The sequence below is a fragment of the Podarcis tiliguerta genome (assembly GCF_965153285.1).
Source record: "Podarcis tiliguerta genome assembly, chromosome: 4".
Classification (NCBI taxonomy): Eukaryota; Metazoa; Chordata; class Lepidosauria; order Squamata; family Lacertidae; genus Podarcis; species Podarcis tiliguerta.
In genome coordinates this window covers 75,897,344-75,924,469 of record NC_139537.1, presented here as the reverse complement: position 1 = coordinate 75,924,469, position 27,126 = coordinate 75,897,344, and the positions used below count along the sequence as shown (strand labels likewise).

At 41.5% G+C, this 27,126-nt stretch overlaps 2 protein-coding genes across 4 annotated transcripts in view; one reads left to right on the top strand and one right to left on the bottom strand.

The window, feature by feature from the left end:
* TMEM255B (transmembrane protein 255B) overlaps nt 1-3,818 on the top strand; it is a 65,394-nt gene extending 61,576 nt beyond the window's left edge. For all 3 annotated transcript variants that reach the window (XM_083438055.1, XM_083438054.1, XM_083438056.1), the window contains 2 exons: nt 1,310-1,453; nt 2,427-3,818. In XM_083438055.1, coding sequence (XP_083294181.1) covers nt 1,310-1,453; nt 2,427-2,591 — 309 coding nt within the window. In that variant the 3' untranslated portion in view covers nt 2,592-3,818. The remainder of the gene's footprint in view (nt 1-1,309; nt 1,454-2,426) is intronic.
* A 1,489-nt stretch (nt 3,819-5,307) lies between these two features.
* GAS6 (growth arrest specific 6) overlaps nt 5,308-27,126 on the bottom strand; it is a 44,373-nt gene continuing 22,554 nt past the window's right edge. Inside the window, exons 5-15 of the mRNA XM_083437821.1 lie at nt 24,562-24,684; nt 23,501-23,623; nt 20,931-21,056; nt 19,492-19,613; nt 18,542-18,660; nt 17,731-17,920; nt 14,565-14,729; nt 13,388-13,556; nt 11,306-11,478; nt 9,980-10,208; nt 5,308-5,916 (exon numbers count right to left, since the gene is read on the bottom strand). Of these exons, the coding sequence (XP_083293947.1) occupies nt 5,765-5,916; nt 9,980-10,208; nt 11,306-11,478; nt 13,388-13,556; nt 14,565-14,729; nt 17,731-17,920; nt 18,542-18,660; nt 19,492-19,613; nt 20,931-21,056; nt 23,501-23,623; nt 24,562-24,684 (1,691 nt within the window). The 3' untranslated portion in view covers nt 5,308-5,764. The remainder of the gene's footprint in view (nt 5,917-9,979; nt 10,209-11,305; nt 11,479-13,387; nt 13,557-14,564; nt 14,730-17,730; nt 17,921-18,541; nt 18,661-19,491; nt 19,614-20,930; nt 21,057-23,500; nt 23,624-24,561; nt 24,685-27,126) is intronic.

The following is a 27,126-nucleotide window of genomic DNA, read 5'->3' as shown; positions in this document are numbered from 1 at the left end:
AAATTGTGTCAGTTGTACTACACAAGCGAGTGAAAAGTACAGACAAATGGTTTCTTGGTGCCCTCCAGGCTAAATTCCTGGTATCTACTTTGCTGCTGGATTTCCATGTTTGTTTGTGTGAAGTAAACTGCTAATAGATTTGAGTCACTTCCCCTCTCCTCCCTTGAGCAGTGTCAAGGGTCAGCACTGGACTGGGAGAAGACATTAAATAGAGCAGGGGCAGGCATCCAACAAGAATGCAGGGAAGTAAGAATATGTGAGGGGAAATGGAATTGTTCTTCTAAATGTCATTGTCCCCTAAAGCTCTTAAAAATAGCTCTTGAATTTATGATGAGGCATGATAGTTAAAAACTGTGCACGAGTAAAAAATTGCTGCATGTTCTTTGAAAATTTGACATTGAGAGGCTGGAGAAGGGGTGGCCCTTACGCTGGCCTGGGGTCTTACTGTGGAGGAATCATAACACTCAATGCGCATTTGAAAAGAAGAACTATTTACAGGAAGCCCCACTATGCTTCCTTCCCATCTCAAGCACTCTTGACTAGTGTGTGGTCTCTGAAAAAATGTTGAATTTGGTGTGTTACCATTTGCACTGTATTCTGCTACCGGGTTGCTTTTGTCGGGTAGTCGCAGAAGTCAGACAAAATAGAGAGAACGCTCAGTGAAATAATTTCCCCCAACCAACATACCTACCTTTTAAAAAGAGGAGCTTGGTTCATTTGTTCCACAGATGCATTTGGACTTCCACAGCGACATTTGTAGTCCTTCAGAGAAAGGCATTTTCCTTACACTGGCAGCTGCGTGCTCCTTGAAATGTATAAAAGTGGAAAGCTATTCCTATTACACACATTCTGGTCTACGTTGAAAGTTGGGCAGGGGACACAGTGCATTCTAGTGTGTTAAGGTCACAAGCAGGGAATGTGCCGGACTCATCTCCCTTCCTTAAAAGTGTTCTGCAAGGAACAAATAGAAGCAGGTTTGGCACCAAAGTGTTTTGACATTTTTCTAAGGTAAACGGTGCAGGAGGCGGTGGAGGACAGGAGTGCCTGGAGTGCTCTGGTCCATGGGGTCACGAAGAGTCGGCCACAACTAAACGACTAAACAACAACAAGGTAAAAGGAAGAGATGGGAGTTTTATCTTGTAAAAAAGTCTTCTGTTCCCCAATCTTGCAGGTGTGGGATAGCATTTTGCCTCAACTGTTTAGGAAGGTGTCATTCAATGTACCAATGGATATGGAAAAAGTAGTTGATGAATATAAAAATTAAGCATGGGGCATAAGCAAAATGTACTGATCTAGCTGTCTTCCACAGGTGCCTCTCTCACAAATTGCCTTCAGCTCTGGCCCTCCACCACAGATTCTTTACAATCCAGCTCAGCAGATTCTGACGTATGCTGGGTTTTGCCCTTCTGCAGCAACTGTTCCTCATTATGCTTCCTACCATTTACCCCTTCAGGTATAGTAGAGGAAGAGTTTCACTTCCTTTAACTGTAAATCAGATGCACCGTTATGGCGCTGCTAGACTGTGCTTGTGGCGGCTGTTTGTGGGTGGTGGTGGCGGTATGTATCAGACTAGCACTGAAAGTAGTTTTCAGCACCCGACAATTTGTGTGTGGCTGGGTGTACACACCTGTGGCCCTCTAGACATTGCTGAGCACAACTCCCATCAACCCTGACCACTCAACCATGCTGGCTGCGGGTGCAGGGAACTGGAGCCCAATGTTGGGTGGGCCACAATTTCCCCTCGTATTCAGTGGTGAATTAGGCCATAGAATCATAGTGCTGAAAGGGACCACGAAGGTCAGAGAGTCCATCCCCCTGCAATGCAGGAATCTTTTGCCTGAAGTGCGGCTTGAACCCGTGACTCAGATATTAAGAGTCTTATGATCTACTAACTGGGCTATCCCATTGTGAGTCTCTCTGTGTATACCAGGGGACAGCAACCTTTTTCAGCTGTGGTCCGGTCCACTGTTCCTGAGACCATGTGGTGGGCCAGACTATATTTTTTTTGGGGGGGGGGGAATGAATGGAGTCCTATGCCCCACAAATAATCCAGAGATGCATTTTAAATGAAAACACACATTCTACTCATTCTACCCACAGGCCTTAGGTTGCCTACCCCTGGTATATACCATATTTTTCTGTGTATAAGACATCCCCATGTATAAGATGCCCCCCTATTTTAGGGACTCCCAATTTAAGAAAATAGGGGAGAGATTGCCCCATATATAAGACAACCCACAGTTTTCCACATTATTTTCAAGAAAAAAAACCTAGTCTTATACAAGGAAAAATACAGTATATTACTGCAATTATGCATAAGTGATGGGTTTTTAGTTTTTTCTTTTACATATTTTTATATATATGTCTAATGCTCTTTTGAAGTCCAGTTAGCAGCTAATCACCGAAAACCTTTTGTTTTGCTACAGCCTACCAACAATTTCCCAACAGCATCATCTACTGATATTTCTTTATCCGACGACACTCAGCCACCATCTCAGTCCAGCTCTAACTATGGCTTGCCTCCAAATGCTCCTCCATTATATACACCATATTTCCTGTCAGGTGAAAAGCCTCCACCGTACGTACCATAGCCAAGACACCAATATCAACAGGTAGCAGGTTTAAAAACAAAAGCCTTGGCAGAAATGTGTGCTAACTAGCTAGTGGTCTTTCAGGAGTGTCATATTGTGTGGCATGTTATTTATCAGCTTTAAATCCAAATAACATGTTGACAAGATAATGATTGCAAAACAGGCAGGCATCACAGACAGTTGATCGATCAGTTAAATAATTGCATGCAGTCCTTTTCAACCTACCTTTTAAGCTAACATGCATCCCCCTGCACCTACAAAGCAACTATTATTTTTAAAACAGAGCTAAGATCTAGGTAGCCACATACAGCCTGCATTTGGATATTAATGATAAATCTGGTTCATCGTAATGGAAATGAATTGGGTGAGCCTTGGGTTTGTGACACTCCTCAATGCAGCTGCAATGAGAAGTTTATGCTTTTGTTTCCGTTTCCAGTTAACACAGTTTAATGTTGTCTGAACCCTAAAGTATGGTTAATCTTAATCATGGCTTACTGAAAAAAGCCCCCCAAAAGCCACAGTTAAGACTAACCACAGTTTGTTTGCAATTGCACTTTGATTTGTCAAACACAGAAGCAAGTTTTTGATATCCTTCTCACAGTCATACTGCTTATATGGGGACACATGAACTAGAAGCTTACCTAGATTTGTTCCTGCAATAGTTTATGGTTATGTCTGAATGCAGGCGTTGTGTGCTTGGTGGTCCAAGATACTAGATGCAAATAAACAGCCTTTATATTGCAAGGGGATGTCCATCTCTACCCAGAGAGAATAGCTATGCAGATACACATCTGAGCTGCATGTGCAGCAGTTCACTGCACAGTGGCAAAGCCACTTTGTATGTAAATCACTTCACAAAGCTGCAAAACTCTGGCTTCTTAGTTTTATTTCCTTATTCATAATAGTTGGATTTACCTCCAGTTTAGAATCTAAAAGGGAAAGATACTTTCATATCTTCTTTTGGGTGGATAGGTCTTCCAAAAGATTGTGACGGTTATTTTACAATAAAATAATATTGTGTGTAATATATTTATACTTTTAGTCTATGCATGTTATAGATGAGATGAAATATCATAATTTAATATGAACTGTTTTTCCAAAGGGTTAAAATATACTGAAGGATCAAAGTATTTTAAAATATTTGGATTTATTCTCTTGTCTCAACAGTTGTACTGTGCAGTAGTTACTACTACTAAAAATAAAGTTATCTTTTCCATATGCTACAGATTCAACAAGCGATGCAGTATTTAATGATGGTACATAACAAAAGGGGGGTGTATTAAAAGCTTCTGTTGCTATTTACAGGGAAGCAACCTTTGGCAGAGGTTTTGAATGAGACAGGGAGTGGCTGTGGTTTCAGGATTTATCTCAGGATGGAGTCCACAGGCTACCCATTTCTAGCTTAGAGTTTTTCACATTATGTAGAATGAGACAGCGGGGTGGGTGGAGGATAATGACGAAGAAAACTTGGGAACAGAGAGGAGGAAAGAGGAATAGAAAGCAAGCAGGACATGGAGGCGGTTTATCCCAGGTATGTGGAACCTGTGGCCCTTGAGATGACATGGGACTCCAACTCCCATCAACCACAGGCAACATATATCTGGACAGCCACAGGTTCCCCATTTCTGAATATGGTTGATGGAACAGAACAGGCAAATATAACAAATGGGATTTTTTAATGAAAAGTTCAGAATTCAATGTAAAGAAAGGAAATGCACACTTTTTTGGGTTGGGGAGCTGTAACATAAAATTCAAAGAATTGCTAATTTTGGGAAGTATTAATTAGATCTGCTCACATTAAAACACAAACCAAACTGAATTTCTTACCCGTCCCTAACTATGAGCAAATTGGAAGCAAGTGGGGTGCACATTAAAAGGGGAATAAGGGCCAGGGCCAGCCCAAGATATTTTGCTGCCTAGGGCACAGCAGCCACCCCCAGTGTCATGGTGCATAGGGACCCTGTACCCCTGTTCCACACTTACCTCACTACAGAAGAGAGTTTGTGTGATAGACCATAACAGCTAGAGGAGAGAGGACAGGCAGTGGGGATAAGTAGAAGTCTTTATTCTCCACGCTCCATATGTAGAAGTTTTGCATGTAGTGAGAGGGTGGGGGAGGGATAAAGTGCTCTATTCCACTGCTATTTCTGCACCCATGCTGAAAATGCAAACCATCTGTCTTCAATACTCCTAAGTGGGAGGAAAAGCCTTGTCATTTCCACTGGGGAGAGTAGAACATACCAAACATTGTGCGTATGGATGTGCTAGAGAATACATAAAGTGAAGCAAACTATTTCATATCAGACTAGCACCACCCAAAGGACTTAATGCAAGAGAGCAAAGTATTCCCACCCCACACAAACAACAACACAACAACAACCACTCCTGCAACATATAGAGGCAGTTCCAGTTTGTAGTGATCTATTCCGCCATGACTGATAGCACTTGCTTCTGGTTTAAATGCCAACAGCTCCATTGCTCATGAGTTCTTAAAAGTCCATCTTCCCCCAATAACTGCTATCACTCTTTGCCTTTTCAAAAAGCCTCAGACAGGTTTTTCTGCCTAGATTCATTAGAAAAAGACACAACCTAGTTGCCGAATATCATCAGCCAACAAAGTAACCAAGCTCTGATATAAAACTCTAATATTGCTCCAAATCAACATGAATAAAGTAAAATTCCATCCGGAACACAGACCATCATTGCTTCAGCTAAGTCCAAAAAAAGTTCTTATATTTTATTCTTTCATATTTCATTAAGTCAGTAAGCAGCATTTGGTAATAAAAAAATACAGAACTATTTTTTAATCTTCCAGTCCACTCAGAATATATTACCAGTTGCCACATGGCAGGTATGACCTGCCTCTTAACAACTCACCTTCAGCAATAATTTGCAGCTTTGGGTTATTAATATCAGTTTTCTCAACTATTTACAAATATATTACATCTTTGAAACCCTCCCAAGCGAAGAAATATTTCAATAATTAATCTGACACATGAGTTTCAGTAGCTCCTACATAACTTCAGTGTTCAAGAGAACTATACACGCAGTGCTGGAAGTCTGAATAATTTATATCTTATTTATATTTATATTTATATATTTATATATATAAAGGAAAGCATTGAAATGGGACTTTTCTGAATATAAAACGTTTGTGTGTGTTGCAGTGGCATCTATTGACCAGTCTCTATTGGAGGACAAGAATGAGATGTGATGTCATTGGACTTGTAGACAGCTTCATCTAGATCCACAGCTTGCTTGTTAACTTTCACTGTCATGCAGCCACGGTAGAAAGCGGTGACTGGAGTTGAAGTGACAGGAACATCTGTATGTTTTGTTTTGTTTTTTTTAAAAAAAGAGAAGGAAAACATATTCAATAAAGGTTACCACCAAGTTCCTCATTCTTGTTAATTCTAAAACAAAACATTTTTTTCCCATTTAACATTCTAAGCTGTACATGGGGCTATGACTAACACAGGCTATGGGAATAGCTAAGCTGCAAAATTCAGGGAAGCTTTCGCAGAAGGAACTTGTTTCTGCACACAAAGAATTAGAAATTGTTCCGGGATGCTTCTTCTCTTTCTCGAATTTTGTTCTTGTCTTCCTTTCCAAGGTCTTCTGTTCAATTGTAAGATAAGTTTTGGCACCAAGACAAGTTTAGCCTGCAGGTCTCTTCCCCTCACGACTATCTGCACTGATAACAGCTTAGGGTTCTGTCTGGAAAAAGCTCCCCCATGTAACTTAACTCCTAGACAAAAGGTCTGGATTAATCATTACATAATTTAGGACAAAGGCGACTTCTGATGAAGTGTAATTATTTGATAATCTCATTCTGTGGAAGATGTTCTCATCCCGCTTGCCATTCAGTTTTGAATTATCTACAGCTCAGCACAAGCTGGCTGATGTTATCTGAAGGTATAGATGTGTTCCCAGGGCTTGGGGTATGGTCCAAAGGAGCAGGCGGTCACCACCTTCCTGAAGCTAAGCAGGTTTGTGGCTGGTCAGTGCCAGGATGGGAAACTGCAGGGGAACTACATATACACCACCTTGGGCTCCATGTAGGAAGAAGTGGGCACTCATTCCAATAGATGGTGGCTAAGTGCACATGTAGGGACGTGGGTGGCACTGTGGTCTAAACCACAGAGCCTAGGACTTGCCAATCAGAAGGTCGGCGGTTCGAATCCCCATGACGGGGTGAGCTCCCGTTGCTCGGTCCCTGCTCCTGCCAACCTAGCAGTTCGAAAGCACGTCAAAGTGCAAGTAGATCAATAGGTACTGCTCTGGCGGGAAGGTAAATGGCGTTTCCATGCGCTGCTCTGGTTCGCCAGAAGCGTCTTAGTCATGCTGGTCACATGACCTGGAAGCTGTACTTGCTCCCTTGGCCAGTAAAGCGAGATGAGCGCCGCAACCCCAGAGTTGTTCGCGACTGGACCTAACGGTCAGGGGTCCCTTTACCTTTAAGTGCACATGTAGCCAGAGGAGTAGGCAGAGGAGTACAGGAACCCAGATAAAGATTTAGCAAATGACTTCTATGTGCCTAGTGCTGTTTGATAGAGGGATGACCATCCTTGTCAGGCACAGAACATGCATACAGGATATGGAAATATTTTCCTTACTATTATTGGGAATCAGCCAAATAATATTTTTTTTAGTAAAAGGCGGGAAGGCAAGCTGCACTAGAGATGTTTAAGATAATATATCTGTCATACACCTTTGATCACAGCTGTGTTGGAATTGGTAAAAATCTTTTATTAGATGCCTACCAGTATCCATGTAAACACTGAAGCAGGAAGAGAGAGACAGGATTTTAGTATAAGCCAATACATGAAGAAATCAGCTTATATCAACATTACTGCTATGTCTAATTTATAATCCACCTGCAATTTAATCTGCAGAGAATCATTCTCTCACTCACATTTGCACGCACACACCATGATTTCAGTTTTGACCTAACAACCTCTGTAGCCATTCCTGTGTAGCCTTGCCTGTAACACAAGCTGGATCTGCAGGAATTAACAGTGAACCTTTTGTGGCAAAGAGAAACACAGTCTGCAAATTCCTGCAGAGCAGGGTTCCGTTAAAGACACAACTACAAGATTTTGATCAAAAGTTGCCAAACGTAAAATTTGCAAAAAAATGTATCTTGTGCTCTGGAGGTCATGTAAAAAACAAACAAACAAACAAAATATGCATTGACATCTAATGTAACAAAAATTGGCTTAAACAAAATGCTTCTGTGGAGGAAACTAAAAAAAACGCATTGGTTTAAGAAAACTGCATGACACTTTTTGCAGCAATACCATTAGCATTCTAATAAAAGTAAATTTGGGGGGAATTTTAAGGTATGATTAGGTAAAGATTTATCAGTGTGATTGTATTTTGCCTCTTAACTATCCTTTTTTTTAAGAAGAAAAACTACTTTAGGAAAAGACTTTGCAACTAACAAAGGAGCCACTGCAGGAAAAAGACACAACATATAAAAAAGAAGAGCTGATGAGATGAAGGATCCCTGTGTGCACATTGTACTAAGCTGAGCTACCATGTAGATAAACTGAACAGATACGTAGTATTTATTAAATATATTCTACTATTCAAATTATGCTGCTGTCATATTCCCTAAAGCATCACCAATGGACAATAGTTAAAACCGAAAAAATAACCTATTGGGCAAGATCCATCTACTTTGCATGCTTACAGCCTTCCAGATTTGCATGCACTGAGAGACTTTCCATAGACATTTATTAATTTATATGTTTCTTGCTCTTCAATATTGAATAATAAAACCAGCTAAATAAAACCAAAACAAACAGCATTAAAGCTGTTTGAAACCAGAGCCTAGAATGATTCAAAAACCTATCAAAATAAACATCTAAAAGGCCTGGGCACCAAGAGAAAAAGGAGAAGGGTCTTCAGTTGCCAGGCAAACCTTCCTGGGGAAGACAGGTCAGGGCACAAACACTAACACATCCTCTTTCATATCACTGCTCCCCTCACTTCCAAAGGCCTGTAGAAGGGCCTCTGAAGAAGATCTCAACATCAGAGCAGGAATATCAATCCTTAAACCTTTGCTGGTCCGAAACTATGCGGGACTTTAAAGACCAGCACTTGGAACTGTGCCTGAAAATGGAAGCATCCTTTACAATCTATGCCTTCTCTCGCTGAAGTTATTGCTTAGGGCTTGGTTGATGTCCAGAAAAAAAAAGTCAGGAAGAACTCTGCACTCCTCAAAAAGACACTGGCTACTTGGGAGAAAAATAACTGAAGCATAAAATATTTTTGGTGGGGTGAGGCAGGAAACATTCCTGCAGATGCAGACATCTGGTGGTATTTCCATTCCACTCCCCCAGTACACTAGAATTTCTCTGCAAACCAAAACATTTTAACCCTTGTGTCTCTAAAAGCAGACACCCAGATTTTATCGCTCCGAAAACAGAACAAAGGGTGATGCCTGATAATGTTTCCACACTGAGGAAGTCTCTTATTCCAACACTATTTTGCGTGAATAGTCCAGATTTAATTCATCAACATGAATGGGACTATACCTTTGTATTCAAAGTACCTGGAAGCAGCCAGACTGGATTGTTAGCTTTCACTCCTGTCACATTAGAATCACAGGGAGGATCTGCTGGCCTTTAAAGGGAGATCTATATAACACCAATCTTTAAGTAGTATAATCTTTCTAGGAACATTTCTGTGGCCTTTCATGAACATAAAACGTATGTTGCCTTCTCTTTCAATATTTCTATGCGGCCCCTTATCTAAGCAACCCTCACTTACTACAATGGAATGCAATTTAGAATAATGATCACATTTGTGAGTTCTGCTTGGGAACATACTATTTTCCTTTCCCATCCTTTCCTCATAAAAAACACCCTTCAGGTTCAGTTGTGCTTCATTCTCCAAACAGGCAAAATTTCAAATGGCAGGCTATAGATGTCACAACAAGTCACGCTTTATTGTGACAGGAACAAGTTGCAGCAAACCTCAGGCTCACAGAAACCCCTCTTTTCTCATCTGCAGCCAGGAAGACAACAACTTCTGAAGTTTTTTATTTCAGTTTGCGTTAAGCTGTGGTTTGTTGTGTTATCTGGCACAATAAACCGCTTAACACAAACCAACATACTGTGGTTGGTTTAACAAGCAGCCAACTTCAAACCAAAACAAACCACAGTCCCTAGTTTGGACACATCACCAAGACAGGGATCATAGTATGTTGCTCCTGTATGTACTAGATAAGAAGCAAAGTGAGAGTCACCTGTGGATTCATTGTAAAGTATTAACCACAGTTTACTGTGACATGTGAATGCTGTCCAAGCAGAAGTAGAACATGGTCACTTCTAGTGACTGTTTGGCAGACTACATTCTGGACTGCAACATTTGATACTCACCTGGCAATCCTCCCACATAGGTCTTCACAGATGATTGCAGGTAATTATCCAAGAGAGACAAATTTTCTTCTAGCTGTGAATGGCTTAGTTCACTCTGTCCTGCAGTGCCATCCACAGTCATCAAGATTTGACCTCTGTCAATGGAGATGTCAATCAAGTGTTCCTGCTCATCACAAACGCTTACTGCCAGTCTGCACACCACTGTGTTCTTCACTGCCAAGACAATGAACTGAATAGCAAGAAAGAATAAGGAACCCTGTTACCTTAGAAATATTTAAGGAACTTAAGATACTATTACCAAATGCAAGGATTGTTCAAAATTGTAGTGGACAACCACTCCCAAAAACTCTGTTATCCCCACCCAGCAGAAAAGGCTTTGGGAAGGTTTGCTTTGAAACTAGCCAACAACTAACTCTGTTTGAATTCAAATGTTTCTCCTCAGTACATTAACCACATCAACTGCTTTGCTGGGTAGGTCCTAGAACCATCTAGTCTCTAGGACTGCAGTGGCTATCTAGATATTTCTGGAAAACTCGTAAGCAAGACATTAAGCTAGTAGCCAACACACACAGTTTGTTCTGCAGAATGTGGTTAACCAGTGGTGTACTACATCTGAACATGGGACATGCCACTTTAGCTATTATGGCGATAAGAAATGGGCAAGAAGGGACCTGCATAATTATGGTGGGTGAAGTGAGCAAAGATGATGGGTTGTGTGTGTAGAAAATGTAACTACAGTGGTGCCTCGCAAGACGAAATTTTTTGTTGAGCGAGTTTTTTCGTCTTGCAAAGCACCACTGCAGTTAAACACTAACAACGGCGGGGAGGGGCAGGGAGAAGCAGGGCAGCTGCCGCAGCCGGTACCTCGGACTCACCCGCGCCTTGTAGCCACCGCGCGCCGTGGCTGCTGGAGGGCGGCGGGGCTCAGGAGCGCGACTCTGGCTGCAACGCTGGCTGCTGGCGGCAACGGCTCTTTGAGAGGAGCGCGCGAGGGCGGTGGGCAGCGGCGCGAGGCAGCCGGAAGGTCGGAGGAGCCAGAGGAGCGGGGAAGCGAGCGTGCGTGCAGTGACCGTGGCCATGACAGGAGAGGCAGGGCTGTTTCGTCTAGCAAAGCAAGCCCTTAGGAAAATCCGTCTTGCGAAGCACCTCAGAAAACGAAAAACCCTTTCGTCTAGCGAGTTTTTCGTCTTCCAAGGCATTTGTGTTGCGGGGTACCACTGTACTGGGATTGCATGTTTGGACTGGCATGCTGCCTTCTCATCCTGGTCCTAAAAACCTCAGCCATACACCAAATGAAAACAAAAAACTAAAATAATACGTATTTACCTGTTGTTTAAGTTTCTTGGTGGAATGATAGTCTATCAGAGCCACTGATAAAGGGACTGTTGCTTCACTGCTGATGAGGGCAAAGAGCACCCCAGTATCTGTGGCTGGTCGAATCAGAATATTTACTTTTACTTCCCATTGCTTCACTGTTTCATTGGTGTCAAGTGGTTGGGCTGCAGAAAGAAAAACAGAACTTAGGTACATAAAAGTTTCAAATAGTCAAGCACAGATAAGATTTCCTCATCTGAGGGGGGGACGGGACAGATAGCTACATATTATTAAATCACCAGTATAAAGGAGAGTGCCATTCCATACGAAACTATTTTAACTGCTCTGTTTCATCCATCTTACAGAAAGTGTTATAGCCCTGTAGATTGCTTGAAGCCAAGGTTAAGCTTTTTAATCAGCAGGGAGACTTCTGATTGCCAGAGGCTATCAACCCGCCGTACTTGGGGATCCTTCAATGTGAGTCATCCAGCTTCTGCATCAGCCGTGAGCCTTAGGAAGTAATTGAGTGATCTGATATCAGCGAACCCAAGGGGAAAACAAGATGACTTTCACAAAACTCACAGCAATATAAATGTATAAATAGAACGTGGTCCGCATGACCTAATTGTAGCCCCAGGTTCTGTTCTCACTTATTTCAGTGTTATGCTTTGTGAATGGATACCAAACTAGCACAATTTGTTTTGTTTTTTAAAATGTCAGTTATTAAATTGGGAGCAGAACGCCTTTGGGGGGGTATTACTTGCAGCACATTTTAATCTTCCTTGTTGTTGTGGCACAATTCATCATGGAAAATTTGTGGTGCTCACTGCTGATAATTCCTGCTATAAAGCGTCATGGGGACAGGATGAGTCAAATCACCCAGCACACCTGGGATTGTGGGAAGCAGTCTGACTGATACCTGTCTGCATGTACAACAAAGGAGAGATAGATCAGGCATCTAGCTTGGAGACAGGTCAATATCACAAAGATTTACCAGTATGTTTTATAATCCCAAAGGAAGGGACTTCTCTGGATAATAAATAATAATAATAAAAATCTGTCTAACTGATCATCTATCCTCTATAAAATATTAGTTTGTTAATTTCCTTAATAGGGCATCTGGTGCCCTATTTTTTCTTTAAAAAAAAAACCTGGCAGAAAAATGTATTAATAGCTTTTTATTTATTTGAATTCCTATCCCATCCTTGTTTTCAAAAGAGCCTAGGGGGTTGATGGCATATGTATACAATATATTGAATTAACTTTTTTTTGTACTTTGCATTGCTAAATTTAGGGAGGAGAATATAAAACGACCTATTTAAAGATGCAACTGCTACACAGAAAGAAATGATCCTGTACAACAATCATATATTTTAAACTGCTTTTTAAAGCCTTCTATATCTTTCCTTCTATCTATCCATGCACACAAGTGTGTATGTATGCATATATTAACATCTGATTTTAAATACCAAGGTTTCGCTTGACCCATTAATTTTAGATAGTCTTTTTGGGTGTGCACTTCCAAATTAAACTTTCTTCTTGTGAGTAACATTGAAATAACACAATATAGTATATGTTCAGGGAGCAAATGCCAATTTCAATCTTGGCTGAAACGGATGTGTATGTAAATCACCCTCCTAAAGGCATCTACTGTGTTCAGTTTGTAGGATTATTAGTCTCAACTCAGCACATGTCACTGAGAAGGTGACCACATTGACTCTCAGTGTAATCAACACTGCCAGAGGGCCAGAGAAAGAAAAATGACCCTCACCATTGCATTTTAACCCATAGGGAATGTTTCACCAGATAACAAATCATGGAAGGCTTTGACCTGACCAAGAAAAGTCTGAACTGAAATATAAAAATACACTGTGAAGTGCAAGCAGCAAAAAGTAAACCAGAGTATTTTATATTGTGTGGGGTTTAATATACCTAACATTTTTTCTCTTTCACTACTTGAACCTCTAATTCAGGTTGAGCTTTTTTTTTATGAGGAGGATATGGTAATTTTAAGAGAGCACTCCTCAACTGATTCTCTTTCTCTGCAAAATTTAAATGTGTATTTTCTGCAGCACAATACTACCAGGCACTTACCATAGCTGAAATTAAACACAGCAAAACCATTGCCAGGGTAGAAGGAGCCTCTTCCTGCAACCGCAAAGCACTGCATCTTATCATTCACTCTCACTGTCTCTTGGATGGTCATATCCTCGCCATTCAGCCAATTCCAGCCCCTCATGCACCCGTCCATTCGTGGGTTAATCTAACAAGATTAAGTGCATGGCTTTACTTTCAGTTATTTGCTGAATTTGTAATGAGGGATATGGGTTAAAAACATTTTATAAATTATTTTTTAAAGACTTGAATACCTCTCTTAAATATAAATATTTCCAAGGTAGGGCACAGAAAAGCAATAAAATCATAAAGTAACAGCAAATCCAAAAAGTCAGGTTATGTCTTTCAAAGATACTAAGATGGCCTTATGTGAAAACGAATCATTATATAAATCTGTGGTACAGCTGCACTAGGAACACTGTGTGCAATCCATGTCAACCTATCTCAAATAGGGTATCACAGTAATGGGGAAAAATTATGGCAGCTTCCCTATGAGAAAAGGCTAAAATGCAAGAGGCTTTTTAGTTCAGGAGGGAAAGACAATGAGGAGAAGGGCTAATAGATGTTTGTAGACATTAATGGGAGTTCATCCTTTACTGAACACTGACATTTGGAGGGCACCAAGTTGGGGAAATCCATACAGGAGGACTCCACTGTCCCGAACACCTGAGCCCAGGAATACCCACAACACTACAGTGGTACCTCTGCTTAAGTACTTAATTCGTTTGGGAGGTCTGTTCTTAACCTGAAACTGCTCTTAACCTGAAGCACCACTTTAGCTAATGGGGCCTCCTGCTGCTGCTGCGCCACCGGAGCACGATTTCTGTTCTCATCCTGAAGCAAAGTTCTTAACCCGAGGTACTATTTCTGGGTTAGCGGAGTCTGTAACCTGAAGCGTATGTAACCTGAAGCGTATGTAACCTGAAGTACCACTGTAACCCGAGGTACCACTGTACATACAAAATTAAAAAGAGAATTGGAACATTTGATCTTGTAAGAGAAATTGGGCATCTTATCACATCTTAAATACAAATTCAATAAGAATGCAAGAAACCAAATGAATTTGATACAGAGGCTGGATCTGACCTATGAGCTGCCAGGTGACCACCTCACACCAGTGGATTTCTCCCTATATATACTTAACAGTAGTACTTACAGGCTGGACAAGATCTTTAGTCTTAAAAGGAACACCTCCCACTGTTAGGTTCAGCTGATAAAGTCCTCTGTCCAGAGTAAACAAATCCCCTGAGACAGCTATCTTCATAACTGCATCCTTATTGACTTTTATAACCAAACTTCTCTCCAGCTCTTCCACAGATATCTGAAGGACAGGGAGGGGAGGGAGAGATATGAAGAGGTTCAGAAGTTTGGTTTAGTTCAGAAGTTTAGTACCTGCATGATACAAAAGGCATCCACAAAAGAAAAAGGAAAAAGGTGAGGGAGCTAATATCACATCATCAGGTAGTCACAAAGCATTCTTGTCTCCCCAGAAATTTAGGATAGAGTTCACATAGCTATGATCAAGCCTCCTTTGGCTTTTCATATACAACAAGCAAGCCCAATGTATGTGCAAAAGTGAAGGCAGTATTACAGAATGCTGTGGCAGTTTTATATTTGCAGTCCGATCTTGACTCTATGATGCAAAGGAAGAAGACCATATAGTTTGTAGTTTCCAACACTATTGCAAGGTAAGCCCTTAATCCCTTTACCCTGGGAACCAGCCCCATCTTCTGCACTTGAGAGAGTACAATGGGTTATGGAGGCAGAGTTCTGTGTCATATCTTATAGGAAGGTTTGCACCAGGTAGCCTTGCACCTGTAGGTGTAGGAGCTGTGGCATGTGTGAGGAATATGGCTTCTCTTTTAGGATGGAAAAATTAGCTATCCTGTTTGATGGCCATCTGATTGCTCCAGTGCAATCCTTTGATTTCTCTGCCATAACACAAGATCCCTGCTTTGCTGCTGCCCTCAAATAGGAAAACAAACCATGGAGTGGCAGGCTTAGTGTTAAGTCTGAACCAATGGTTCAGGCTTGTTTCTTTCCAGGCAAACCATGATCTGAATCCAAGATTTCTTCTTGACTTCCTGACAATGGTTTGTTTGGGAAAAACAAATCACATGTGCTGGTTCAAGCGTAAGCACCAAGGCAGCTGCAGTGGTTTCCCTGTTTGGCTAACAAAGAAGCAAACTGGAAATGTTCAGCCTGCATGTACCAGGAAGCAGCCCATGCAGAAGCTTGCTTGCTTATTGATTTCCTGCCCTATCTCCCAAAGGAGCCCAAGCAGCAAACACCAGACTATGTTACAAAGGAATGAGGATCATATGAAACATGGCAAGTGGAGATGGTAACATTTTTAAAGACACACACACACAATGGGAAGAAGGGGGGGGACACTTGAAGGACTGTGTAACTCCAAAATGTTTTAAAAGGGAAAGGCATTTGGAGAAAGACCTCAAACTCACAAATACAGTAGTTTTAGGGGAAGCTTTGGGAGCAATCCAAGTGGATGAATACAACCGACTGCTGGGTTAAATGAATGCAACCGACTGCCAACAGCATATAGGTACAGTATTTACAAATTTGCTCTGGCTTTATAATTTTGTTCTTCAACATCTGATCCTATTTACAAACTGTCAGGACTGGTCGTTGTCCTCTTCAGATCACCACACAAACGCTTCTTGTTCTTTTATAACTTTTTATTGCGTATTAACAAAACAATCTTATAAACGGTCCTTAACTATTATTCCTCAGAGTCACTTATTTCAGATACCTTCTGAGCTCTGCTTCTCCATGACCAGCCACTCTCAAAATGTCCAACACGCCCTTCCCTTCCCTTTCCCGCTCTTTTTTCTAACCTCCTGGCTAGAGCTGGCTTGTATCTCCCCTCCTCCGAATCTGAGCTGGAACTTAACCCTTGCCTTTCCTGTGAACAGCCGGTTCCTCCCTGTTGTTCTCTTCTATTAGATTCACTGCTCTCCTGCCCCCCTTGGGGAATGCTTTCTCCCTCTCAGAAACTGGAAACTTCTAACTCTTGCCTGACACCAACCGCCACCCCCCCAAGAAGATATACCAAGCCTTATGGGCACTGACATTTATATATCACTTGTGGAGTTTTTTGTTTGATCAGTTTTATGCAGAACTATGAGGAAGAACATGAATTACAAGTCATCAAGTACAACAGTGCAACTAAAGGAACAATTTTTGGCAGAGTAAAGAAGATTAAGAGGGATTAAAACTACTTCCTAGTCTATCAGAAAAGCTCTTGCAATTACATCAAATTACAAAATAATTGCATTTGCCAGTCCACATTTCTTCCATCCAGTACTAAAAGCACCGGATTCTACACACACAACCACAATGATATCATACAAATTCATCGCTTTACCAATCAATGCAGTAAAAATCTGGAATTAATTTTGATAAATGCAATGTTTTCTTTTTTGGTTTTGTAGGCTGGCATTACTTTACCATGAGGTTTTTTTGGTCAAGATGTTCATTATGTAACCCAGAAATTCTGGTTTTACTGCTGCAGCTGACAAGCCTGTGCATGTTAGCTGCATTACAGTAAGTCTAAACTATTTATAAACAAAAAAAATTTAACTAATCCATCATTTTACATGCATGAGAGCACTCTATACTGTTAAGGTATTATTCCCCCCCCCCTATTTTGGGCCAAATTTAATTAACTGGTCCTGCTAGTTGAAGCCCGTGCAAGCACATCCACTAGTGCAGTAAGGCTTCCTCCCCTTTTCCCCCTGGTCCTTTGGTTCTGGGCAGCATTGGGAAAACCCCTAGAACTGCATGCAGAGGGGAGAAGAGAGATGGTTCTGCTGGGCAAGCAGAAATCTTGCACTGATAGAACATTTCTAACATCATGGCAATGAATTCCTCCTATAATGCATACACACAAACAAACTATATTCAGTTTGCTCCACTGAATGGAGGAAACTGTTTGTTTTGATGGTAGTTCAGGAACTGAACCAGACATGAATGGGCGTAACTGGAATTATGAGGAAAGCACTGCAAAGGATGTGTTTTATCCATTAGTTCCTTAACAAGGAGTCTCTCTCTCTTGCACACAATAATATTCAAGAATACTTCCAATTTTTTAAAAAAGCAATGCTTTTAGTATTTCTTAAAGTGTCCTTTAGGGGTTAGCAACTGACATCATGTTATAGAAAAACAAAACGATACTCTGCATTAAAATATTAAGTGTCAGAATTCATCATTTGAGAAATACAGAGAGCTCTAAATAAACAGTTGGGAGGTGTGGGATTTAAAGAGTTATAAGGCATGAGAACAGCAGCCTGTACTATACCCACTGTCTGCCACATTCCATGGTTGATCATTGGTCCACTGCTGGTCACACGGCCTATTCCATTGTACTTCAGTTGCAACTCTAGCCGTCCATTGCGCAAAGCCAAGACGATCCACGTACTGTCTCGATGGCCTCCAGCAAAGAAAAGGATGCCTTCAGGATCAAAGGTTCTAAAGTCGAATTCAGCCACAAGTCTGAAATAGAAACCAGTTATTTATGCAGTGTTTCAGGAAGCAGGAAACATAGTGTGCTTTCCATCTAAGTGATTCATTTCAGAGATGCAGGTACTGACTATAAAGGATATATAATCACGTTGTCAATGACAGCTGCCATTCGTAAGTGCGCACACATACAAGAGTGCAGACATCATCCAAAGGCATGCCAAGAAATGGTAGGGGTTTGTCCACTTAGGTGACAAACATGACTGCAGAATCCTGTAGTACCTTAAAGACAGGGATAGGGAAATCTGTTGTCCTCCAGGTATCACTGGACTCCAACTCCAATCTCATGCAGTATGGCCGATAGTCAGGTATGTGGAATCTTTAATCCAGAAACATCTGAGAAGCCACAGGCTCCCCATGTCTGCTTATGAACACTATGTTATTGTGACATGGGACTGCAAGTGTCATGACTGATGCCTACAAAAGACTATACTGTCTGTCTATAGCCACAAATACTTTTCTAGAATTCTGTCTGCAATAGTGACAGCAAGTTATTGGTCATGGAAAGATAATCTGTTTTGACCCATACCTATCCCCCAGTTAAGCATGTGTTTAGAAAAGACCTTTCCTCTTTAATTAAAAATGGATTCTCACCGCGTTGGTTGTTTTCTTTTAAAACGTAGTCTGATAACAGGTGTGCCACTAAACATTCTTCCAAGATAGAGGGATTTAACGCTTTTTGCAGCAGCGAAAGATACACAGGGCAAAATGTCCTGCAGGGAGAAAAGCAAATCACACATATGCACACATAAAACTTTAAGACAAGGTTTAGAAACAGCAATTTTCTTTGATTTCTTTTATCTTCAAAACACTGATAATTCAATGCCACTGCAACTGTCCAATAGTAACCAGGGGACTACAGTCACACAGGTGGAATCTACACACATATAAAAAACGCTGTGAAAATACTTTAAAAAATGTTTTGAAAAATATATATTGACTTTGCCATAGTTCACCATTGCTATCTAGTGTCACATTTGTATATCACGCTTTACAACACACCTATAACGTTTTATTTGTAGCTATATAGCTGAGTCCACTCCCAACAATCCCTCCTCATTCCAGTTAGTAACTGCAGATTAAGCAGTCACCTACTTCCACACTGAGTCTGGGCATAGAAAGTTGATTATGATGCAGCTCAGTGAGCGGGCACATGCAGATGGTCCCAGGTTCAAACCCTGGCATGTCCTGTGAAAACTCTGGAGAGCTGCTCTCAAGCAGAATAGACAATTATAAGCAAGATAAACAAACAACATACTCTGAAAAATGGCAGCTTCCTATGTTCCTATTTAATATTTCCTTTTGAGAATTAAGGGGAGGGAGGAGAAAGCAGGCAACAAATACCAAGTTAATTGCATTCCAGGAACAGAAATCCACTGTAGGCACACACTGTTTTTGAAGTTATGCTGGTATTTTAATGGGTTTGCCTCCAGTCTTAAGGAGTCTGAGCCAGTTGGGCTATTCCCCTTTGTAAAGAGTTGTTTCAAAGCTTTGGAACTGCATTCTTTCATTCTTATCTCGTTGAACAGAAGTAAGAAAGCTACCTCACAGGTGTTCATGTTCTTGGAAAGTTTTACTCCACCTCTTCCATTGCAGTGGCAGCTGTAACTTCCTGGCAAATTGACGCATGCTTGCTCACAATATTTCTGTTCACACTCGTCCACATCTATACTCCAGCAACAATGGAGAAAGCAGAGACGCAGATTCTTACATTCCTTTTTTAATATGCTAGGCTTAAAAACAACAATAACAACTGTTGTCCAAAAGTAATATCTAGCATATCTTATTCCCTCTGGGGCAGGTGGAGGGGAACACAGGGCACTCAAGGTGCTCTGCTTTAATATCATCAATAATTTCATATATGACAGACAGCATTTTGGGGGGGACTCTGGAATTGCAATGAGTATTACAATTCTGAATGGAGTCAAGGGTCTGGTGGATTGGGAAAGGACAGTTTGGGGCGGTGACAAAGTGGGTGATCTGGTGCCTATAAAGCCAACACTCCCTCTTCTTCCCCAATTTTGTTGACAGTTGTTCACCTGTTAGGGGTATGCCATTGTCATAAAAGTCCCTAATTCTATATAATCTCACACTTCTCCAATGAATCATTTGGTTGGGTTCTGCCTGTACTGTAAAATTGTGGATGAAACATAAATGGATCAGAGGCGAAACTGAGGATACTAATTTTGAGATCCAGGAATGAATGCCACACTCCAAGATCAGTGCTAGAAAATGGGTTAGTGAAAGCATAGAAAGCATGGCCAGGATGTTAATACGATTCAGTTTGTCCTATTCCATGTCTATCTACTGATCTCTGAAATTGTGTAGTACGTTTATGACATTATGCAAAAGGGATTGCTTCATATTACCAAGTTCTCCCTATTCACCCTAGTTCCACCCAAGTGGAGGGTATTCCACTGAGATTGTTGGAAAATTTTTGGGCTAAAATTGGTTGTTAATTTTGTCCACCAGGGGAACCTTCTAAGACTCATTGTTGGTTATGTATTGGCATTCTGCAAGGGGAAGACTCAGATTACAAGGGTTCCCAAACTGTAGTTCATGGACCACTGATTCATATAGGTGGTACGCAGCACTGTCCACATTACATATTCACACGGATTTTAAACTGTATTTCAATTGTCTTTTATTTCTTATATTGCATTTTATTATATTAGTTGGAATTTTTTGGAGTGCAAACTGTAATATAAAAAATGCAACATATGAAATAAAAGAAACAATACAAAGAGAATTAAAACTCATGCCACATCTTGCACCCTACATTATGATTGCTATAAAGGGCAAAAAATATTTAAGAGGTTCAACAAGACCATCAGAAATTTTCAAGTGGTTGGGGGTGAGGGAGGAATTTGGGAATCACTGCCCTTAAGACTTAAAAATAACTATCAAAGTGGGGGGGGGGCTTTACGACAGCAATCTATCAAGCCTCAGAATTATCTTTGTGGGATTAATTCCATCTACTAACCTTCACAAACCTTTCTGACATCATCATAAACATAGCCATCATCACAGACACACGAATAAGAGCTTATCACGTTTTTACACTGAGCTTCTCCACAGATGCCTGGTGATACTGTGCATTCATCTATATCTGAAAAAGAACAAAAATCAACAGCAATAATCAGAATGTCAACATTCTTTCAATGCCTATCGTTCCCCAGTTCCATCTTGGTCCAGAGTCAATCCTCATTCCATTGTTACAACTGAATAATAGAAGTAGGAAATGACTTCAGTCTTCCCAGAAACCAGAAGCTGCTGTTTTGTAAGCCGTATAGCACCTTGGGTAAAATGCTACCACATTACTGAGAGAGGAAACATCGGAAAAAATCACAGGAAAAATGTGACAGCAATATAAAGTAAGGTCAGAATTTGTGGGACAAAAAGGATCACAGAATTAGGAAATGACAAATTGTTTGTTTTGCTGAGGAAAAAATGAAAACATATTTTCAAAGCCTTTTCAATCCAGTAACACACACACACGGGAGGATGTTTCTGCATGTGATTCTATTGCTGGAATCATGTGCACAGATCTTGAGCAGATTCATATCCAAATTCGCTATTGCATACTAATGTGAACGAGAACATGAAGCATATATGACCTTTGTTTGCACAGCAGGACAATGAAAAATGATGTCACCTGCACTCCCTTCCACTCTCTTGGTCTGGATTTAAAAATGTGTGTTTAATAGAGCTGATCCTGGAACTGCAGACGTGAACTGCAACTCCCATCAGCCCCAGCTAGCATGCTCAATGGCCAGGGATGGTGGGAGTTGTAGTTTGGCAACATCTAGAAGCCACCAAGTGAAACTTACGCTATAGGACAACCTTCCCCAACCTAGTAACTCCAGATATTTTGGGCTACAAATCCCAGTAGCTTGAGCCACCATGTCCAAGAGTCAGGGAAGATGGGAATTGTAGATATATGTGTGCATGTGTGTGCTTATCAATCTGATAGGCACCAGGTTAGAACGGCTGCCAAAAGAGAATGCGTACAGGGCAGGGTTTTTCCCGTATGCAGACTACAACAGCATTACTCTGTTGAAAAGACAAGAAGTCTTACATAGTTTACTAAAAACATAGGCAGGAAAGAAACCCCCAGTCTTACAGCTACTTAGCCACTGTTAACTATTTCTTGAATAATTCTAAGGAAGATTCCCACCAAATATTGTTGAAATATTCATACATTTCCAAACTCTTATTTCATGAGCTAATGCAATGCAATATATAGAAAAACTAAGAAAATCTACACTTCACAAGGCACTATTTTTCAGAGTCAAAGGAGGCTGGTTAGCTGGGGCACTCTGGCACAACCCAACATGCAAATCCTTTTTGAATCACCACTTTGCTATGGTGCTGGACAGTTCTGTGGTATAACTACAGACATGCCTAGACATGCACACTTGGCTTTTCGTACTGGAATCTTAAGCCATAGCTGTAAGAAACTAAGAAGTATTAGCAACAGTTCAATTTAGCCGTCAGTGGCAACATGCTAATAAACGGAGTGCCCTGTGGCACCAATACTGGTAAATGTATTGTTGATTTGTCTTTCATGGATTAGAACCCATTTTATCAGATGCAAAAGAGTTCACTTGAACAGCTTGTGCAGAATAAAATTGTCTTAAAAAATTATTCAAAAGTTACAATACAATACATTTTAAATCAATATATCCCCTCCCCTGTCTTATCTCATCAGCTTCCCCCACTCCCCCTATTTTTGCTACGACAGGCCAACACGGCTATGCCTCTCGGGGGCAATCGTCATATAACGTTGATGTTATCGAGCTTTCGCTCATTCCAATGGTGTTTGTGCAGTAGGCTTCTGGAAAAGCACTGGAGTCAAGACTAAAAACAAAATGAAACAATCATAGCCCCATAGTACATAAGGGTGTGGGGTGTTAGCATCCAAAAAGAACACCACTTGTAAAGGGTTAATTGTAAGAGCTGTAGAATTCTGTGATGTCATACGCTCTGTGGCAGTTATGGCAGTTGGTTCAGTTATGGCAGTTGGTTCAGTTACGGCAGTTACTTGAACAGTCTTTAACTGTTACAGCAGCTATGCTATGTTGTGCTGCTTTCTGCCTCGGAGTAGAATAGTCTGTAACTGTTTATGCACCCTGTATTAGCAATTTAAGAAATATCCACCTGCACAGTATATTTAATCTGTATCTGCAACTACACTAAGTAAAAGTTATCTGTTCTTTAAACTTTAAGAGTTTCGTGTAGTTTTTACCGGAGGGAACAAATTAAAGGGTCAAACAACCCAAGGCTGTCTTCTGCAAAACTCTGCTAAATGTTCAATTCCTACAAAAGGGAGCTTAAATCATTGGGGCAGTTCAGATGTAACAGATGCTTCCTCCTCTTCCGCTTGCTTCCTTGCTCCTGGCATTCCTCCTTTCCTGGTTTGATGCAAATCCTAGTTTGGCATTTCTTCTGAATCAGCAAACTATCAGTTTGCCTTAAATCAGCAAAGGAACCAACATGCATGAAGAAGGTCATGTTAAGTGGTTTAAGCTTTACTCTGTACTCACATCTTACCTTTGCAACTTTTATTGTCATCCATGAGTTCAAACCCATTATTACAAGCACAGCGATAGCTGCCAAGCGTGTTGTAACAGATATGTCTACAGCCACCATTCTGCTCGGCACATTCGTTAATATCTGGAAATAAAGAAAGGATAAATATATTGGGTGTATTCACTTCGGTGCCGCAAACACAGTAGATGGCTGTTTTCAAACTTCACTGTCATGTGGGAAAGGGGGGTTTTCAGCAGAAAAGTTGGAGTGCATGGGAAGGGAGGGTAAACTTATCCCACCCCAGCTGTAGACACTCATCTCCAAAACTCACCCTGCACCATAGAAAAAAGCCTCCTTTTGGTGTCCATGAAAGGTTGTTTTCAAGCCCAATTTCTGTGCAGGGTAAGGAGAAGCCACGGGGACTGCATCTGTCACATGGGAGATGGATTCACTACCCCTGATTTACACTGACTGGCAGCAACTCTCAAGGATTTCAAAATGGAGTCTTTTCCACCACTACCTACAGATGCTAGCACATTTCCTAGCATGATTCAAAGTGTAGGTGCTGACCTTTAAAGCCCTAAACAGCTTTGGCCCAGTATACCTGAAGGAGCATTTCAAGCCTCATCGTGCAGCCTGGAAACTGAGATTCAGCTCCGAGGGCCTTCTGGCAGTTCCTTCATTGCGAGAAGTGAGGTTACAGGGAACCGGGCAGAGGGCCTTCTTGGTAGTGGCGCCCGCTCTGTGGAACGCCCTCCCACCAGATGCCAAGGAAATTAACAACTGTACCTGACTTTTAGAAGACATCTGAAGGCAGCTCTGTTTAGGGAAATATTTAATGTTTGATGTTTTACTATGTTTGATGTTTAAATTTGCTGGAAGCCACCCAGAGTGGCTGGGGCAGCCCAGTCAGGTGGGTAGCATATAAATAAATAAATTAGTAGTAGTAGTAGTAGTAGTAGTAGTAGTATTGACCCTGGGAAGGTTTGCATGCAAAGCATCTGCACTGAGCTGCAACCATTTGCCATCTCATTATCCTCATCGTGAACACACAGCCACAAGCAGCACAGAACAAGACTTACCTTCATTGCATTTTTCTCCTTGCCAGCCTGGTTTGCAGCGGCAAAGGAATCCGCCTTTCAAGTCGTCACATGTTTTCGTACCGTCTTTATGACACGGACTAGGCAAACACTGATTTGGCAAATCTGGGGGTGGAGGGAAGGGTTGAAAACACAACACATAAAACTTTTACCCTGGAATCAAATTATTTAAGACAATATTGCTATTACCATTCAAACAAATTCTGGAGGTGGCAAATGCATTGGTTGCCTCTATAAACAAAAACTGGTGGAGAAAGGAGGCAATTATTAGCATTGTTTTGTAAAGAAAGATGGCAGCACTGCATTGCCACAAGACACTGTGTTTTAGACCAGAGGTTTTCCACCTTTTGGAGTCCACAGTTCATTTGACCAACTGCATACTTTCTGCAGCACCCCTGTGGGGCTCAGGAGCCCAGTTATGTCACCCCTTGCCTGCAGAGCTGGCAGCCTCTCACCCTTTTTCAAACACCCTCCCTTGTGGAGGGTTTCCTCAGCCTCCTCTCCCCTCTCCTTGGGAGTCCTCTGGGTAGCCACCACCACTGCCCCGGTCTCTGAGCTGCCCTCCCTGCCCCAAAGAGAGCTGCCTCCTTACACTACCTTACAGTGGCTGGGAAGAAGATGCCCCCAGCCGTAGTGGCCCAGCGGAAAGTGGCCAAAGGTGAATGTGAGGCTAGTACCTTACTTTGGGAGGCAGCAGTGGGCACTGCTGGGCCTGCATGGTGGAAAGGCTCCCTTTCAGGACTGGGCACTCAGCTCCCTGGCAGGCATTGCACACAGCAAGCACAAGAAAGGCCCACACAGTGCCTGCTTGCCCAGCCTCCTACTTGTGTGTCCATTCCCAAAAGCAAGGGCTGGCAGACTAGCTGGCTTGGCTCCCTCACCCACTTGCTTGCTTACTCCCAAGGCCACCTCAGCTCCTAGCAACCCGACCCCCTGGCCAGTCCCAGAGGCACCATTCATTTGGGAAGCTTGCAGCCAGGGCAGCTGCAACAAACAACTGTGCAAGCCTTTAGGAGGCAGAGACGTGAGAGGGCATCAGAGGAAGGAGGGAAGGAAAGAGGGGAAGAGAGTTGCCCATGGCACCCCTAACCATCCTTCAAGGCACCCCAGGGTGCCACGGCACACTGGTTGAAAACCACTGTTCTAGGCAATTTGCTCAATTACAGAAAAGTTAATACACTTGCCAAGCTAAATGAATTATTGTCTTGGAGAGCTCACTCTTTAAAGAAAAAATGTGGGAACCATTTACTTTGCTCATTCTGACTTGAAGTCATCATTCTGGAAGAAAAAACATTAACTGCAGAAATGGTATACAATTTACTAATAATAATTATATATGTTATGTCCTAAGCCTAACAAGACAGAGCTCCAGGAATTCTTCTTCTGGAGATAGGAACTTATCTTGAGTTGTAGCAGAATGTTCTGTTGTAAGAAAGGGAGGAAAGAACGCTTAATTCTTAAGGAGTGGCATGTGACTATCCTCTGCCAAAGGGAAGCATACCTATAATATTCGCTAAAATCTTGAAAGCCATAAACTGAACTGTTTGAAAACGTCTCTACAATAAGACTGTTAAACACTAAAACAAAAGAAGCCTTACTGAAAGGCAAAGACAATCCCCATCACAAAGTCACAATAGTATGCAAGACCTTGAAGAAAGATATAGTTGGAGGCAGGATACAGGAGCACTCCTAAACCGCACATTTGAGCTTTCTCTAATGAAGCCTTCGTGAATTATCACAGTCTTTCTAATCAGTGGAATGCAACTCGGCAGCCACAGGTCTGCACTGTAATGCAGCAAATACCTGTATCATCAAGATGCAGACAAGACAGTAGAGCAGTGACGTAACATGGTATTCAAATATTTCAGGTGAAATGTTGCTAATAGTGCTTACTTGTCTAAACCATTTGAGATATTCACAAAGTCATATTGAAAACAGCCAATGCAGCAAAACAGATCCCACAGAAGCACACAAAAATCCTTTGGCTGCAGTAAAATTAAACCAAGCTAAGCTGCCACCTCCACTTTGCCAAGTCAGTACTCATTTGAAGAGTATTATGTTGTTTCCTGTTCAGTTGCACTTTACTCTCCTCTTAAAGTAAGTACCCCACATAAATCAGAAAGCCAGGAGTTCTATACTATTCTAACTTCTATGTATCTCTATGGCACAGGCATAGCAAGGAACCCTAGCTTTTCCTCTTGACTAATTATCATGCCTATCACCTCCCATAATTCATTTCAGGCATAAATCTTACCATGGGTGAGATCTGTGTGTCAGCTATGCCAGTATTAAGAACAATAGTAGCAAAGGACAAGGGATTCTAATCATCCTTTTACTATGATGCCCACACCAGTCCTCAGTCTGTCTCTTTTCCTTGTATAAATCTGTTAGCCAAGAATGCATGCTGCGAGGTTTCTTGTTTGTACCCTGTGAACTCAATATGTTGCCTTAGGCAGGCTTGCTATCTCTCAGGCACAGCATAAGCATTTCTAAGTAAGAGGTTCCCTGCCAGGATCTGAGAGACAACAGATTGCCTTAGGTAACCTA